Genomic DNA, 18,897 nt, shown 5'->3' with positions numbered 1-18,897 from the left:
GGCATTCCTTGCATCAGCAGTGCAGAATTAACCACTTATTTTCCCTCTACTGCTGCGGATCCCTAGTTCAGTCTGCGTATTTATGATCCCATAAGGTGGGCATATAGGAATACAAATTAATTTCCTTTCCCAGGAAAAACCCAGTGAGCGGTTTTCTTTCAGTAAGCAGTACATAGCACAGGGACACATATACATATACAATATATATATATATATATATATATATATATATATATATATATATATATATACACACACACTAGAAGGTGGCCCGATTCTAACGCATCGGGTATTCTAGAATTTATTGTGTAGTTAATGTATGATTTTTGTTATATATATAGATATTGTGTGTAGTTGCCAAGTGTTTGTGTAGAGGCTGTAAATGTTCTGGGTGTTGTCTGGGTGGGGGTGTGTGAGAGCGGTGTTGATTGTGTGGAGCGCTGTGTGTGTTGCGTTGTTTGTGGAGCGCTGTGTATCTGCAGTGTTGTCTCTGTGTGGTGCTTTGTGTGTTGCGCGGTTTGTGTGGGTGTGGGTGTGGGGTGCGTGTGTGTGTTTTGGGGGGAGGTGTGCACCCCCATCGTGCTCCATCCCCCATGCTGCGCACCCCCCCATCGTGCTCCATCCCCCATGCTGCGCACTCCCCATCGTGCTCCATCCCCCATGCTGCGCACTCCCCATCGTGCTCCACTCCCCATGCTGCGCACTCCCCATCGTGCTCCATCCCCCATGCTGCGCACTCCCCATCGTGCTCCATTCCCCCATGCTGCGCACTCCCCATCGTGCTCCATCCCCCATGCTGCGCACCCCCCCATCGTGCTGCACAGTCAGTCACACATCAGACAGTATACACGCACACATCTGATCGCATACACTCACACCCCACTTCTGCCTGTGCCATCCGGTGGGCAGTCCCAGCAGCTGTGCTGCACGCCGTGCTCCTCTGCCTTCTACCGACACGCACACATCCGATCGCATACACGCACACACCCGATCGCATACACGAACACACACATTGACGATATCGCACATACGCGCTCACAAACTCACAACCACATGCTTCCGGCCATGTGATCCTCCGGCAGGTCCTGGAAGGTCACTGCACGCACAGTATCGCCGCCGAGAAGCAAGCGATATCACTGGATGTATCTGATGTGTGTGTGAGGTGTGTGAGTGTGAGTGTGAGTGTGTGTGTTCCGCCGCTGCAGGACCTTGATGCGCTCACCTCTGTCTTCTCTCTTCTGCACATGTGTACCGGGAGCCGGTGTACGCTGGTAACCATGCAACACAATATTACCCGATGTGTACCATGCTTACCAGCGTACCCCGCCCCCCGCACGCACGGGAGCCCACACCAGCTTGCGCCGGCAACCCCAGCAATGCGAGGGTATGTGTCGGCTGGGTTGCCGGCGTACGCTGGTGTGGGCTCCCGGGGGTACAGCACTCACCTGGGAGTCGGGGCTCCGTGTCGGTTCGGGGGAATGCGTGCGGGGGGCGGGGCCAGGGCGGGCGTGCAATGCGTGAGGGGGGCGGGGCGTGGCTGAGTTGCCAATGCGTGCAGGGGGCCGGGGCGAGAGGCCAATCTGTGCGGGGGGGCGGAGCCTGGGTGAGCGGCCAATCCGTGCGGGGGGCAGAGCCGAGGCGAGGCTAGCGGCCAATGAGAAGCTTGTCGCGGTAACGACAGAATTTTGGAGCAAGACAGACAGACAGACAGACAGAATAAGGCAAATATATATATATATATATATATATATATATATATATATATATATATATATATATATATATATATATATATATATATAAAATGCTTTCCAGTTGAGCCTGGTGTTTACCCGAGCGGTCACCATGACATAAGTTTAAGTCACGGGTCGTGAACCTGTATCTTGACCACGACGTAAACTTACACCAAAGGTCATGAAGGGGTTAAAGCTATTTGTACAATGTAATTGGACTTGCCGTATGGTCGTATAAACGAAGTGTTGGGTACATTGTGAGTGATGGAAGTATGCAGCATCATTTATGTTCATCTTTTTACAGCTGCTGTTATGTTTTCATATCAATGTATATGGCATTTTACTGGTTGGACATTGAAAACATTGTGACCTGCAGTACTTGCTACCGGCCATCAGGGGTCACTGTTTTTCTTTTTAATACTCTTATATAGCCTCTTTGGAACTTAGGATAGAAGAGACAAAAGTATGCTTTGATGACAGAAAGTTGAGTAATGGTAAAATGACTCTTCCTGATTTAGACTGCATTTTGACAGCCATCTTGAGAGAGGTGAGAGCTGCAAGGGAGAGGACATGTGAATTTGCATCCAGTGCCATATGTGGGGGCCGTGTGACCTGGTGAGATGAAAACCTCTTAAGTTAACAGGGGACAGTGTCCCGATCCAGTTACTCTGGCAAGGGAAAAGGTTGTCTCAGTAACATTTAAAGCAGGGTGCGGAGATGAAAGCCTCGGGAGCCGATATTAGTGACACATCTGGAGGTCCCTCCCGCAAGTCAGCAGTGGTATCACACATTGTTTGGTGAATCATTAGTTTCTTCTTGACCCCACAGTTGTCGGCCAGATGAACATAATTTCGCATCATTTCAGCGATCACACCTAGGTCGGGCTCAAACCCTACCACAATGATTACGGTGGGAGGGAGCGTACATGCAAATGTTGTTTGGTGCCAAACGTAATCAAGCAAATATAGGAACCAGATTGTATCAGTGTCCAACAGACTCAGGTCTCTGAGCGAACTATATTTAAAAAAGACTACAGATGTAGAAAAGTGTACACCACGCTATATCAAACGTTTCTTGAGGAAATTACCTACAAGGTGGGAGGGAGGAAAGGGAGATTTAAAGTTAGTGAACTACTGTGCTGCACCACCAGTAGGCTATCATTGACATCAATTTGATTACTCCTTTATACTAGATAAACTTCTCGGCTACCACACTAGACTGGTGTAGTACCGAATGTAACGCTTATCACTACCTTACAGAGTTGTATAAACGGAAGAGTAGTCAGGGGAGACAGGGTCTGGTAACATGAGGTCACATATAATCATAAGGGGTAAACAGAGATGAAGTCAGGGGTCAATCCGAGGGTCATAATACCAGAAGAGCACGTAGTAGTAAAAGGGAGTAAGCATAGACGAAGTCAGATAACGGTCCGGGGTCAGAGTAAGGCAAGTACAACAGGAATAGGCAGCAGGCAGAGGGATGTCCGATAACAGTCCGGGGTAAGGATAACAAGATCAGAATACTAGTAGACACAAGCTACAGCAACACAGCAGAGCCAGAGAATACAATGGGCAGACTTCTAGGGGAGCATGCTCAGTAAAGAGGCCTGAGCAATTACCCGGAAGATGGAACAGCTGAGTAACCAGCACCTCCCAGAACCAACCTGGACTCCAGTATAGTGACCAAGCTGCTAGTTCATTATCAAGGATGGCGCCGAAGAGCATCTCCAAGGTCAAGATGCTCTGCACAAAGGAATAGACACACTACCAGATCTGTAAGGGAACTTTTTCTTTAAAATGGATCCAAATTTACTACAACTCCAACAACCTTACCCTGTTCCTTTCTTCCCAAGGGTGGTGTATTGTTGTTGCTATGATCATTTTTATTGTGAACCGGAAATATAGGGATGTAAAAACAATCACATACCTTCAGATTTTTCATGTAGCACTTCACTTGTTACTTTGCTTTTTACTGTAGATTGAAATCCATTCAAGTCTTCAGCCTAAAACCAACAGCAGATTATTTATATAGATGGAAAAATAACTACTTTTTTTCAGTAGCAGATCTCAAACATAATGTTATATATGTATTCCATTACTGGACAGTACTGAAATGTTTTTAATAAGTTTATACAACTCAGTTTGAACTTTACGACTTGCCCTAACAATCTCAATACCACCTTGTTTCTAGGACTCATTCTCATGCAAAGTGGAAACAAGTCCTTAAAAGACAAGCATTGCCAATAGTGTTAAATGACATTTCCATTTCCACTAGACTAAAAGTCAATATAACAGTCGAGTAACATGTAAACAATAAAAAGTCTTTAAAATTGCACAAAAACAATTTGCATTAAACATGCAGTTTTATTTGCACTGTAATTCACTGTATGTTGTTCAACAAGCCTGTAAAATACTAAGAGAATATAGTCTCGTCAGAGGAGATCAAAATTGAACTCTTTGGGTCTCATGATACATGTCATGCTTGGAGGCCAAAAGGCACTGCATATCACCCCAAAACACCATACCAACAGTGAAGATTTGAGGTGGGAACATCATGTTCTAGGGCTGGTTTTTATGGTTTTATATGGCAGTGCCAAACTTATAAAGTTGAAAAAAGAATGAATGGACAAATATACGAGCGCTATTTAAGTGAGTGAAATAAATAAATCAGTGAAGGACTGACATCAGCAATTCCAACGATCACCTGAAAACCACAACTGGAACAAAGCTGTATGATGTGGAGCACAGCAGAGCTATTCATTGATTACTGGCCACTGCGGTAGCAATTTTCAGCTGATCGGTGAAGGTCTAATGCCTGACACCCCCACCTATGTCATATCGATTACCTATCTTATGGATGGATTGGTTGAGGTCTGGACAACACTTTTGAAGGTAACATTTTTACACCATTTAAATTATGGAATCCTTCACCTTTATATTATGAACTAGGTAATTTATTAGCAAACGTTAACTTAAAGCACTTTATTGATGATAATCATTTACAGATATGGAGATCTAAGTTTCCTTGCTTCTACATACTTTGTCCTGTGAGCTTGCTGGTTGCCTGAACACATCTCGGACATCAGGAATCTGATGGTGTTTGTTTTTCATCCTCATGGTCTGCGAGAACGTATCGATTCGTTTCTGGACAGCTGCTGACTGAGTCTTTGTTAAAGTAGATAGGAACACCATGCTGTCTTGAGAGTCTGCTGAACTCTCTCCAAATAAATTGGACAATCCAGCTTCTTTGAGCCATTCCTCCTCCAGCTCACCCTCTAGAAATGTCAAATGCAACATAGTCAATAGCTTAAAATAAACAGTATAAAAGCCCACTTTCTGGTTCTTGTATTATATTGTACACTCTAATGTAAATCTTTATGCACAAAATCAAATTTCACTCATTGAAGACTAAAACTTATCTTACAAATACAAGATCAAGATAAGAGATCCTAAAGAAAACAAGAAGCAAAAGCATTGCTGGGGTAAATCGGACGTCAAGCTTGTTAACCTTAATAATCACTTACCATCAGGCTCTTTAACCACAACACGCTGTTCATCTTGAGTATTATCTGAACTCTTCTTAATGTTCTCTACTTCAGTCCAGTACTCATCAAGTGACAGTTCATCTAATGAGTCTTGTGATCCCGATCGGTTAAACATTACTTTATCTACAGCACTGTTCATGTTTCCGTGGTTCATCGTATAATGCCCAGTTTTGCGACTGAAAAACAAGATTAGTATTTATTTAAAGAGTGCAAAATAAACCTGGATCATACTTGAAATGTTAACAATATTGCTTTGGATCTTAAATCAGAGAAAGGTCCCCATAAAAAGTCAAAATGTAACAAACTCGTAGTTCTGGCTATTAGCAACCTCTTCTCTAAGGCAAGCTCTTGTTGGGCTCCCTTAAAAAGGTCAGCATGGCCAATGGACATTTACGTATTGAAAAGAGGAGTTCTTTAGATAAGATCTAACAGTATTTACTATTTTTTTGCTAAACTAACTGGAGATATTAAGTGATATAATATCCTGTGAGCTCCCAATTAATAAAATAATGGGCAGACACTAGAGGGATGGTGACGCACTATCTGGTTATGTACCTCAATGCTACTATTTGGTATACGTACATAATGCTGAGTGAAAGAAACAATAACTTGATTTGTTACAATTTATTTTGGAGAGGAGCTTATGAATAAATTAAGGCAGGGAACAGTACCGTATTCCAAGTTATAAGACGCACTTTTTTCCACCAAAACTGGGGGTAAAATGGGTTTGCATCTTACAATCTGGATATGGCTTACCAGAGTGGCGGTGGTCGAGTGGGGCCATAGAAGGCAGGGTCAGCGATACTGAGGGCTTGGAGGAGCAGTGGAACAGCTAAGGAGGTCACAGGATGGGGTGTTTGAGCAGCGGGGGCGTTGATCTGATTGCAACGCCATTGAAATGCCTGTGGTTGACGCAATTGACTTCACGAAAATGGCAGCGGAGGCAGCGAATGCGCAGATTGACGAAAGGAACTTCAAGAAAATGGCCGCAGAGTCCTATCTGCGCACACGGCCATTTTCTTGAAGTCCATCATGTCAACTGCAGGTGATTCAACGGAGCCCGCAGTCAAATCAAAGGCACCTGCCGCCGAGTCACTCCATCCCGTGACCCTCCTAAGTCGCTCCACTGCTGGGACACCTCCACAGCCCGCCAGTAGATCAATGGTGCCCGCCACTGCGACACCCCCAAGACCACAGTATCGCCGACCATCTTGAAGCAAAACACCCCCTCCTCTGAGCCTGCAGCATCGCCGACCCTGCCTCCTGTGATCTTCCTGATCTGCCTCACCACCACCGCTCCCCCCTGGTGAGCATTAGGATGAAGATGCACTAGGATTATAAGACGGACCCTCAATTTAACATGAAAAATTATTTTTTTTATTCCCCCTTCCTCTAAATTTGGGGTGCGTCTTATAAAACGAAAAATACGGTATTTTCATTTTTCTGGATATTGGTCATGTTAGAGGAAAAAAAAAATATTATAACTTGAATATTTATACTTCCATGTTCCATTAATATAGTTTTAAGATTAGACTCACTATCGCAATCTACAGTGTAATCACTAAACTGATTAAACATTGCAAGTTAATGCAAGTAGCAAAAGTTTTCAATTCACGAGAAATTGTGCATCTGATAAGGAATCAGACATGGTACAAACGGGGACTTGATAAAACAAACACGTGCAATATACAGCACATGGCCAAATACTAAACACTGCACACTGTAAATCACAAAAGGTGAAACTTCAAATTGCTTTGTTATTGGGGGTGACATCAAAAGTTGAGAAAACAAAAATGTACATTAACTGCCAAAGATATGAGAAGAATAAACTGGAAGTGACCAGAAACCCATTATACGTCATAGTCTAAAACTGTAACATCCTGTGGTGCCCAGAAATACAAGGTGTTCAGTACCGAGAGACATGGCCAAAGTAAGAAAGGCTGAAACCGAGCACTACTGAACAAGACACAAAAGGAGAAACATCAAGACCGAGCCAAGAAATATCTCAAGACAGATTTTTCAAAAGTTTTATGGACAGATGAGGTGACAACTCTTGATGGACCAAATGGATGGGGCAAATAGCTGGATTATTAACTAGCACAGACGTCTACTCCAACTCAGACATCAGCAAAGTGGAGGTGAGGTACTGCTATGAGTTGATATTATTAAAGATGAGATGTTTTTGGATTGAAGATGGACTCAAAATAAACTCCCAAATCTTCTGATAGTGTTTAGCAGACACCTCCTTCAAGCAGTATTACAGTTAAAAGTTCGTATTTTTCAATAATATCACAATTTATATTTAGGACAATGCTCCGTTCACGCTTGGCTAGCCAGTAATAGCCTTAAAAATGAAAGAATAATGATCTGGCCCCCTTTCTTACTGGACTTAAACCCTATTGAGAACTTATGAGCCAGTCTTAAAAAGGAGGAGATTTTTGGTGAAGGAAAACAGTCGACCTCTCTGAACAATGTCTGGAAGGCTGTGGTTGGTGCTGCCAAAAAAGTTGATCAGTTGAAGAAGCTAATACTCTATGGATGGCAATCTTATGACAATTATTGAAAAGGGTGGCTAATCTGATCACTGGTTTTAATTTTATTTTATTTTTTTTAAGTCAGAAATGTATTTTTGTACATTGAGTTTATTATGCTCACTTTAAGATATGAAAATAAACAATTAAGATGGGAAAATTTGTTTTTCATTTAGTTGCATAATAAATTTGCACACTAATTGCTGCCCAATAATTATGCACACAGATATTCTCCTAAGAAAGACAAAACCTCACATACTTTCTTAAAGAGTTTGTCCACTACTTATACATTGATGGTCTATCCATAGAATAGGTCATCAAGGTCTGATCGGTCGGGGACTGACACCCCGCAGTCACACAGATCAGAAGTTCTCGGTGCTGGTGGTGACAGTGGGTGATCGGAAGTGCTCAGTTCCAGAGCTGCCCAGTCTTCTGATAGCGGCCACGGCCGGGTACTGCACATAAGCCCCCTATTGATTTGAATAGAAGGTAATAGTGGCCACGGCCAGGTATCACTTGACGTGGCAACTGTGGATCTGAGCATTTTCATCCACAAATTGCCATCGCTGACACCAAGAACAGCTTATCGGCGGGGGCGCTGGGTGTCGGACCCCAGCTGTTTAGACTTTGATGACCAACTCTAAGGATAGGCCGTCTATGTAAAAGTAATGGACAACCTCTTTAAAAATTCAGGTTTATTAACCTTTGGAATTGCTCATCTACACAGTAGTTGTGTAATAATAAAATCAAGCATGCAAATTGCTCAATAAATGATCACCTTGAAGCGTATCTGTCATTGTACCTAAAACCAGAGTAAAGCATGGTTTGTCCTCATCCCCCTAAAAAAAATACACAATTACTTTTGGAACACAGTCTAAGGTTACATTCCCACAATGAGATTTTGGTGAGTCGTTGATGTTGCAGATTTTCTGCACCTATTACGTATATTAGGTGGACCATTTCTCAATTTCAAAACTGCAAAAACCCTTACTGTCGCTCTTATTCATTCCCGCCTGGATTACTGCAACTCTTTACTGATTGGTGGTCTCCCTCAGACCAAACATTCTCGTCTCCAATCCATTTTGAATGCAGCAGCCAGGGTCATATTCCTGTCCAGCCACTTCACTGATGCCTCCACCTTGTGCCAGTCACTACAGTGGCTACCAATCAGCTACAGAATACAATACAAACTCCTATCCCTCACCCACAATGTTCTCCACAGCTCTGCACCACCATATATCTCATCCCTCATCTCTGTCTATCATCCTACCCGCCCCCTCCGTTCCGCAAATGATCTTAGACTAACATCCTCCATAATACAAACTTCACACCTCCGTCTCCAAGAGTTTTCTCGTGCCGCACCAGTTTTCTGGAATGCACTACCCCAAAGAATGTGACTAATATCCAGCCCCCAAGTTTTTAAGCGTACATTAAAAACATCTCTTCAGAGCTTATCATCATAACTACTAATTAATAACCCAACTCTCCCCTGTCTCCCCTTCTAAATGCTACTCGTAACCTTCACTCTCCTAGTTCTGTCCTCACATCATCCACACAACTAATAGCACTTAAGGGCACCCAAAAGGTTACTGTCCATTGACCAGATCATTCATCTTTATATGTAAACCTATAAACTAGCATAACGATGGCCGGACCAGATGATACAAGCACGCTTCACCTTTTGTGTCCCCCTTCTTGCCCATAGATTGTAAGCTTTCGAGCAGGCCCCTCATTCCTACTGTAGCCACTGAATTATGTGCTATTTTGTTTTGTTTTTGTCTATACAAGCCCCCACCTGATTGTAAAGTGCTGCGGAATATGTTAGCGCTATATAAACAAACATAATAATAATAATTATTATTATTATTACGTTACTTGTGCTTTTTAATACATTTTTTAAAGGCATTGTTAGAACTGTGTTTGTCTGGTTTTTGTATATCATGATGTAAATATAGCTGCTTTGTTTTTGATACTTCCTGGTATTTTAGCATGGACGGTCCTCCATCACTTACAAGCATGAACTGCTCCTGCCATTGCCCGATAGTTTATCATCCCTGAATATAAAGTGCTATGTTCCTGCGGCTAGAGATGATATATATGATAACAGGTAGCGGACAGCAAGCAAGACAGAAGGGAAACACCTAGTAGATGGCAATTTTCAAGCTGAAAATATCATTTTAGGTAACTGAAGTACTTTGCAGTGAAATTTCATTATTTTTCGTCACTAACATATGGTCAATTTTCTATGAAAAATTCCTATGAACGTTCTTTCTTACAATGTTTTGACTTGCAACAAATGAGAATTCCTCAATATCACAAGCGATGTATCCCCTGAGGAGATACAACCATTTATAACAAGTTTCGTGTGGTTATCTCAGATAGGAGATTTGTAGCATGCTGTTTGTGAGGAAAGATCAGCGACTAAAGCAGTGTTGTGACAAGTGATCCCAATACAGCTTACTCTTCGCTAATTAGAAATTGATGTTCCCCAGATTTGTGTTAAATAAGATTACAATTAATTTACCAGCCTCTATGCCGCTTTGAGGTATTCTTATTGGGAATGACACAATATAGTTAAAGGAAGTATCCAAGACTTTGTAAAAAAAAAAAAAAAAAAAATGTGCCTAAGCACTATCAAGTAAGTAGTTGCTACCTACTTGCCTGTTGTGCCCAGTGCCTTTCTTCCCAGTCACAGCTTTCACCAGCGTCGGACTGGCTACCGGAGGAACTGCCTGTAATACCAGTCCTGGCCGCGGTTACCTGCACTGAGCTCCGGAGTGTAACCCAGCCTGTTCGCAGCTGAATGCAAGTTACCGCAGCCAGGACTGGTATTACCGGAAACCGCCGGTAATACTATGCCTGGCTGCGGTTACCTGCATTGAACTCCGGAGCTCTCACCTGAGCTCTGGAGGCCAGCCCGGTCTGTCTGCATGGACTGAATTGTGATAGCCAGGGAATCAGTCGTCCTGCTAACAGTTCAGTCCTGCTAACAGTTCAGTCCTGCTAACAGTTCAGTCCTGCTAACAGCTCAGTCCTGCTAACAGCTCAGTCCTGCTAACAGCTCAGTCCTGCTAACAGCTCAGTCCTGCTAACAGCTCAGTCCTGCTAACAGCTCAGTCCTGCTAACAGCTCAGTCCTGCTAACAGCTCAGTCCTGCTAACAGCTCAGTCCTGCTAACAGCTCAGTCCTGCTAACAGCTCAGTCCTGCTAACAGCTCAGTCCTGCTAACAGCTCAGTCCTGCTAACAGCTCAGTCCTGCTAACAGCTCAGTCCTGCTAACAGCTCAGTCCTGCTAACAGCTCAGTCCTGCTAACAGCTCAGTCCTGCTAACAGCTCAGTCCTGCTAACAGCTCAGTCCTGCTAACAGCTCAGTCCTGCTAACAGCTCAGTCCTGCTAACAGCTCAGTCCTGCTAACAGCTCAGTCCTGCTAACAGCTCAGTCCTGCTAACAGCTCAGTCCTGCTAACAGCTCAGTCCTGCTAACAGCTCAGTCCTGCTAACAGCTCAGTCCTGCTAACAGCTCAGTCCTGCTAACAGCTCAGTCCTGCTAACAGCTCAGTCCTGCTAACAGCTCAGTCCTGCTAACAGCTCAGTCCTGCTAACAGCTCAGTCCTGCTAACAGCTCAGTCCTGCTAACAGCTCAGTCCTGCTAACAGCTCAGTCCTGCTAACAGCTCAGTCCTGCTAACAGCTCAGTCCTGCTAACAGCTCAGTCCTGCTAACAGCTCAGTCCTGCTAACAGCTCAGTCCTGCTAACAGCTCAGTCCTGCTAACAGCTCAGTCCTGCTAACAGCTCAGTCCTGCTAACAGCTCAGTCCTGCTAACAGCTCAGTCCTGCTAACAGCTCAGTCCTGCTAACAGCTCAGTCCTGCTAACAGTTCAGTCCTGCTAACAGTTCAGTCCTGCTAACAGTTCAGTCCTGCTAACAGTTCAGTCCTGCTAACAGTTCAGTCCTGCTAACAGTTCAGTCCTGCTAACAGTTCAGTCCTGCTAACAGTTCAGTCCTGCTAACAGTTCAGTCCTGCTAACAGTTCAGTCCTGCGAACCCACGGCTCAGTCCAGGCTCCACTCTGGAGCTCATGTGAGAGCTCCGGAGTTCAGGTAACCGCGGCCAGGACTGGTATTACTGTAGTTCCTCCGGTAGCCAGTCTGATGCTGGCGGTCACAGACCACACCTGCAACCGCAATCAGCTGCGTCTGCTCTTGTCAGATCAACAGAGTGTCTTCTTTTGCTCCGTAGACAGCTGGTACCATACTGATTAATAGCCGGCACCCAAATTAGGGAGCGGGAAACCAACTTTGAATCACCATGACGTCAGTATTCCAGTCCCCCTGTCTAGACATGAGCGAACCTTTGGAGGTTCGGTTCGTTGGCGGCAAACTGAACCCCCACTTGTCCAAATATGGCCCAAGGAGGTTCAGAATCACTGATTTGCAGTTTGAGTCTCTGCCCACATACAACCAGCCATAAGCAGATCACGTCCAGGAGAGCTTTTACATTTTTTTTGTTGCACACTGTATCAGATCACGCTGTTGTTACCCACCAATGCGAGCCATTTAAACACTGCAAGTATAACGCACAGGGCTGAACACCAAGCGTACCTGAGCATTGTGTTGCTCGCGCAAATTAAGTTTACACGTAAAATATCTGAACTCCGAACCAGAGTTCTGCTTTGTTTTAGTTGCTATTACGTTTGAAAATTGAACCTCTGGTTCACTCATCTCTAGTCCTATCTACAGAGCAGACAGGAAAAGAAGACAACACTATTGACAAAGCAACTGCATCACTGGCAGTAGTGGTCTGTGACTGCTCTGTGCGGCAAACAACAACTCTGGGCACAAACGTCAGGTAGGTAGCAACTGCCTGCCCGTTAGTGCTTAGGCTCTTTTTTTTTTTTTTAAAAGCCCTGTATATACCCTTTAATTGATTAACGTATTTATATAATCACTCAAAGTCCTGAATAATGTGACTGCATTAGAGGCATTTGTTTGTATTCATTTAATAAATGGACTGTGACAATAAAATGCCTATTGAAACCAAGCACATTACCATTGCAGGGGGCGCGGTTCTAAGAAAAATCATACTTATAGCACCAAATTCATCAAGTCTGGCGATTTTCATACCATCTTGATTAGAGGGCATGGTGGAGTCGAACTCTCTTGAATCACTAGGAGGTGCATGCCAAGTAATGAACTGGGAGCATCTGACAAGTGATGTGAGCCTAAGTGTGCACCTCACCACACATCTTACACAAATTTTCTCATGTAAGGAAGGCCACAGCTCATCAAGAATTGGATGAGCTGTGGCATCACGGCCTATCACACCCTCTGCATCACCAATTTTGGCAGACCTAGGGAAAACTGGCAGAAAATGCCAAAAGTCACAACATGTTTGCACTAATCAGTGTTGTGCAATAAAATAGAAACTTTTCAAAACAATTATACACTGGTATTCTGACGTAATTGCTGTGATGAATTAGTGTCCAGATCTGTTGATGCACTTGGCAAAAATTATTCTTATTTAAATATGCAAATGAGATATCCAGAGCACCTTTGGCATGGTAGAAATGTTTAGTGCATCTTGCTACCTACTTGTTTTGCAGCCCTCTCTGCCCATCTGTAGCTCTTGTAAAGCCAGAGCTGTCAGTGAAGAAAAAGGGGGTTTAGATGGCTGGGAAAGAAGTAGATGGGAAGATGCACTTTAATGGGTGCACAGAGCATCATCTTATCATATTTCAAAAAAAGAAATATTTCTGAAAAACAACAATATGTGGTCACACAAAGGTTCAATTTTGATTAAGGTTATGTCCACCAGGTTATGCTTGAACAGTCATTTTGTTTTGACATACTCCATTAAACCCCTTAATCACTGACATGCTGAGCATATGTTCAGTATTTTCAATTTCTTTTACCCACAGGCAAAAAAAAAAAAAAGAAGAAGGATGCGTTCCATGGTTTCAGATTTGAGATTCATCAGTGTTTGGGCAGTGTCTGACCAGTGTTTCATCAGTGGGTTTTCATATGTGGCTAAATTAATAAATTACAAAAAGAGTCTCCTACTCATTACAATGTGTCTGTACACTGATGATATCTGTGTGCTGTTCGGGATGGACTTGTACAGCTTTTACCGACATCAGAGATAAAAAGTATCTCTCCATGAATTTTGCATAGAGAGACATATGAAAAGCCCCATGGACTATTGTATGTGAATTACAGACGTCCGAATTAGGGAATAGAGCTTTTGGGCACATACCCTTAGGCTAGGTTCACATTTATCCTGTGCACTTTACTGAGTAGAAACTTCCGTAAACATCCCCAAAAATTTTGATGCAGACAAACCTTCCACCAGAATTATCCACTATAATTTTGCAGAGGGAATCAATTTGAACTATCTAGCTTCTGTTGCACCAGTGTCTGACTTTTTAGGAGTTTTTTTCAAACACAAAAAAGTGTGGTTGCCCACAGTTGTTTGCATGCAAAAATAATGGAACACCATTAGAACAGATTCTAGACGGAATCCAAGGTGACTCTATATACCTCAATGAAGTGAGTGGTTCCATCAGGAGTTTCACCTGAATCATTTTTTGGAAATTTACATGAATACTCAAATGTAAGCACTCAGCATAGAGGCCAGGATAAATGTGATCCTAGCCTAAAAATGAAAGTGATTAAAAAAATGTTATGTACTCCAAAATTTTGGCAATAAATTTTTTTACTAATTCCACAAACAAAGTCCTCAATCTATCAATGTAAATATGGAGAGTTACACGTTACTGGCAAAACAAAAGAGTTAAAAAAAAAGACATGATATGTCATGTCAACACTCAACACCAAATAAAATCTGGGCTCCCAAATCCCAATACCCCCTCTCCCTTCTGAGCACCAAAGTGCCTAAAAATGCAGTTACTGTCCATGTATAGGCCTCTCAAAATCACTTAAAAAATAAATATGATAGAAAAGATAAAATTTGGAAGTTACAATTTTTACTAACATCCTTACAAAAGGACATTTCAAAAATTGATGCCGACATAGAAGTAAAAATACGGAAAAATGTTGTTAATTACCTATTTTGTGTGGTATGACTTTCTAGTTTAGGGATATAAGTGTACTGCCCCGCGCTCGGCTGCAGCCAAGCCACTCGGATCTGGGCTTGTTGGTGGGTGGCTCGAGCGCCTCCGGACCCGGGGTCACTTCGCTCTGAAAGGGTGCTGGCGCTACTTAGGGGGGTGGTAGGTAGGTGTATGGCCGGAACCGTGCTTGAGTTCGTGACGCCACCCACGGGATGTGGTGAAGGTTAAGACAACACTGCTGCAGTTACGGGCATCCGGAGGAGATGGTGATGCAGCAAGACGTTAACCCCTTCGTGGGCAGGGATGATGGCCCCGGGACCCGTTGGGGAGAGCAGGGCGGTGCGCGGCCGGATTGCACTGTTGCACTCACTGTTATTGACACACACAAGTCTCTGGTAAATAAAGTTGATGGTTGTCGGTGCCCGCAGCCAGCTGCATCTGGTCCCCCACCCGGTTCGGTGGTCTTGGCCTTTCTCCTGCACCTTGTAGTGTATGTGTAGACTGCCTGCGCTTCAGCAACGGGAGTCCACTCCCCGGCTGTGTATATGTCGGGAGAGCCTGTTTGCCCGCAGACGCTGGCCCGTGGGATCTCTCTGCCTGTGCAGTGGCTTTCTATCCCCCTCGGTGGGCTGTTGTCTTCAGTCGGGACTTGGGTGGGAAAGGACCTATAGTCCAGACCGCAATCAATGAATTAACTCAGTCCAGTGGATTCTGGACCTCGTTTCAGGGTCTCAGTACCCCCCCCGTTTGCTCCGATTTCCGAGTCGGTTCCCTGGGTCGGTACCGGCAGGCCACTACCCTGTCCCGGTCCACCACGGTTCCACCGAGCCGTCTTCCCTGCTCCTGCAGGCTAGGCCACCATCTGCCTCCTAGCCAAGGTACCAGGGCTCCGACCCAGGCACCTGTCAGACTGCTGCAGATCTGCTACACAGGCCTGCTTCCACTCTCTTCCACTCCTGTCACTAATCTGCTCTCAACTCAACTTAACTGACTTGTTTCCTGCCTCAGGCCCTCTGAACTCCTCGGTGGGCATGCCAACCGCCTGGCTCTGCCCCCCTGGTGTGTCCATTAAGCTCTGCGGGAGGGGACTAGGGTTTGTGGCTTGGCTGGTGTTACCTAGTGAGGGACTGGTGTTGTGCGGGGCACTATCTGCGACTACTTGGCTAGTCCAGGGCGTCACATAAACAAAGTTTGAAAATGACTTTCAAAATTTTAGATACTTTTGTTAAAAAAAAACAAACAAAAAAAAAAAAACATGCAAAACATATCGCTATAAATTTACCAGTAGCAAAGTACAATTTGTCATTAAAAAAAAAAAAATCTTAGAATCACTGGGATATTTTGAAGCATTCCAATGTTCTTGCCACAGAAAGTGACACGTCAGATTTGAAAAATTTGGCTTGATCATTAAACAGGTTGTCCACTACTTTTACATTGCTGATCTATCCTTCGGATAAGTCATCAATGTCTGATTGGCGGAGATTCGACATCTTGGCCAAGCAGAGGTTCTCGGTGCAGCAGGTAACTGGAAATACTCAGTTCCGGAGCTGCCCCATCAACTGATATCGGCCGCTGCCGGGTACTGCACACATGTCTTTCATTCAAATCAATAGGAGGCAGATGTGCAGTAACCAGCCATTATCAGAAAACGAGGCAACTCCAGAACTGAACATTTCCTGCTGCTGCCACCGGCAATGAAAGCAGTTCATCAGCGGAGGTGCAGGGTGTCGGACCACGGTCAATTAGACATTGATGACCTATGCTAAGGATAGGCCCTCAGTGTAAAAGAAGTGGATAACATTTTAAGGTCAAAACTAACTCAGTTACTAAGAGGTTAAGCACTACCATATTCCACAATGCAATAAAAACTAGATCGCACCTTCTGGCTGAGTCATAACAGCCATATAAACCTCTTCAACACAGGTGTTACCTCATAAGGATCAGTGTTAATTTGCATGTTGTGCTCTCAGAAATAGAAAAAAATGACTCTAAATTTTGAATGTCTACACAATAGAAAGATACTATATAGTATAATGTGGTCAATTCAATTGTAACATTTCTCCCAAACTAATATCTTGCTCTATCAAACTTCTTGTAGTTCCATTTCGATTTTGTTGTGACCAGTGAAAAATGTCTGCTTGCCACTATAGTTCCTAGTCAGCAATGGAGCTAGACTCTATATCTCAGTGCAGTATATACTCCTTGCTGTCCAGCAAATCTTCATTACTGTACATTTATGTGGCGGTAAGAGCACACAGGGTTGAATTTTTTCATCTTTTACATGCCTATAAATATCCCCACAAATAGGTCAGGCCATAGCATAAAAAGTGCTAACTGTGTACCCACATTGGAAGTTGTGGGCAGCTAAGAAACCGTGATGCACATAACCGTTTTACACACGGTAGTATTTTGTAGGCATGACCTTGTCTAAAAAGTTAGCAAAGAATACAATAGAGACCAGAAGATTATACAGCAGTAAAAAGCAAAGGGTATGTTCAGCCCCCAAAAATATGTTTGGTTATTTTTTTCAAATGCATAACGTTCACCTTACAGATCCCATACACATCCTGTAATTCCTTCTCTTCATTCCGATATGTGACCGCTGTTGCCAATCACTGGCTGCAGTGGACACAACTTGTGTCATCACTGCAGCCAATAGCTGACTGCAGTATTAACTTGCATGCTGAAACATCACCACTAGTGAAGAGCAAGCACTACAATGCTCGGGACTCCTAACGAACAGTTAATGCTTGAATGGACGCAACTTGAGCAACCAACTAGAATACAAGTCAATGGAGAACTTGAGTATTTTTCTGGTAGATTTCTCAGATAAATGCTCGAGTTCCCCATTGACTTCCATTATATTTGGGTACACATCAAACTGATCATTACCAGTACCGAGCTACTGAGTATGGAAGTGCTCACTCATCACTAATCACCATTGTAGGCCAGAAAAAAAAAAACAAAAAAGGAACTTGGGAGCAGTGGGGATCCATACAGATAGTAAAATTAGGTTTGACAAAAGCCTTAAAACAACTTAAAAGAGGGTGTAATACCAATCCAAGTATTCCGGCAGATTAAAAAATTATTGAATGAAATAAATTACAACCGCGTTTTGCATTTATGGTATATTCACAAGTGGCAACATTTCTAGTGGAAATTTCTGTAAACAAACATCTATTCTATACACCTACATAGGGATTGTTTTTGCATTTCTAAAAATAGATTTCTGCGATTCACGTTCAAATGGATGGGACAAGACACATACAGCTGCACACTGAAATGCTAACAATGAATAAGTGAACTCTGGTATTGCATTACTGGTATAGGAATATTTATAGAGAAAAAAAAAATTAAAAAAAATAATGATATTTAGTTTATGTATTAGCCAATGCATGTGAGCCCGGTAACTACGGCAAGGTAATCTCTGTAAACCGGGAACCTAACTTATAAATGCCAACTGTATGTGTTTTGTAGTTATAATGGGCTTTCAGCTAGCACCTGTTCACACCTGTTGGATGTGCGGGTCAAATCTTTTTGATATAATTTGTAGTGCCTTTCTTTCTGATTGAGCACTCCACCCTGTAACCAGGCTGTGTTCATTCCCCTTTATAGCTGGACCATGGCTGCCCAGACATGTAGGTTTTTAACCCAGATAGTGGTATTTCAAGTTAGGTTCCTGGTATATAAAGATATACCTTGCTTCTGGTTTTTGGACTCGCATGCATTGGGCAATACATATGCTAAAATATCTTTTTTTTCATATATTCCTATACCAGTAGTGCAATACCAGAGTTCCCTTATTCAGTGTTAGCATTCTAGAGTGCAGCTCTATGTGTTTTGTAGTTTCGTTTTCAGCTAGGACCTGTTTACACCTGTTAGATATACAGGTCAATCTTTTTGATACAAATGGATGGGACAGTCAAAAAATGGCTGTAAAAAGCTTCCATTCACTTGTTAAATTTTAACCATGCTACGAAGAAATAGATTTATAACTAAGTGTTCCTTTTACTGCTATAG

General features: G+C 43.2%; 1 protein-coding gene across 2 annotated transcripts in view; it reads right to left on the bottom strand.

Moving 5' to 3' along the window:
- Positions 1 to 18,897, bottom strand: part of ARHGAP18 (Rho GTPase activating protein 18) — a 211,916-nt gene that overhangs the window by 63,648 nt on the left and 129,371 nt on the right. For both annotated transcript variants that reach the window (XM_075339902.1, XM_075339901.1), the window contains exons 2-4: positions 5,257 to 5,453; positions 4,772 to 5,007; positions 3,660 to 3,735 (exon numbers count right to left, since the gene is read on the bottom strand). In XM_075339902.1, the coding sequence (XP_075196017.1) occupies positions 3,660 to 3,735; positions 4,772 to 5,007; positions 5,257 to 5,453 (509 nt within the window). The remainder of the gene's footprint in view (positions 1 to 3,659; positions 3,736 to 4,771; positions 5,008 to 5,256; positions 5,454 to 18,897) is intronic.

This window comes from Anomaloglossus baeobatrachus, chromosome 3, assembly GCF_048569485.1.
Source record: "Anomaloglossus baeobatrachus isolate aAnoBae1 chromosome 3, aAnoBae1.hap1, whole genome shotgun sequence".
In the NCBI taxonomy this organism is placed as follows: Eukaryota; Metazoa; Chordata; class Amphibia; order Anura; family Aromobatidae; genus Anomaloglossus; species Anomaloglossus baeobatrachus.
This window is presented reverse-complemented; position numbering and strand designations above follow the sequence as displayed.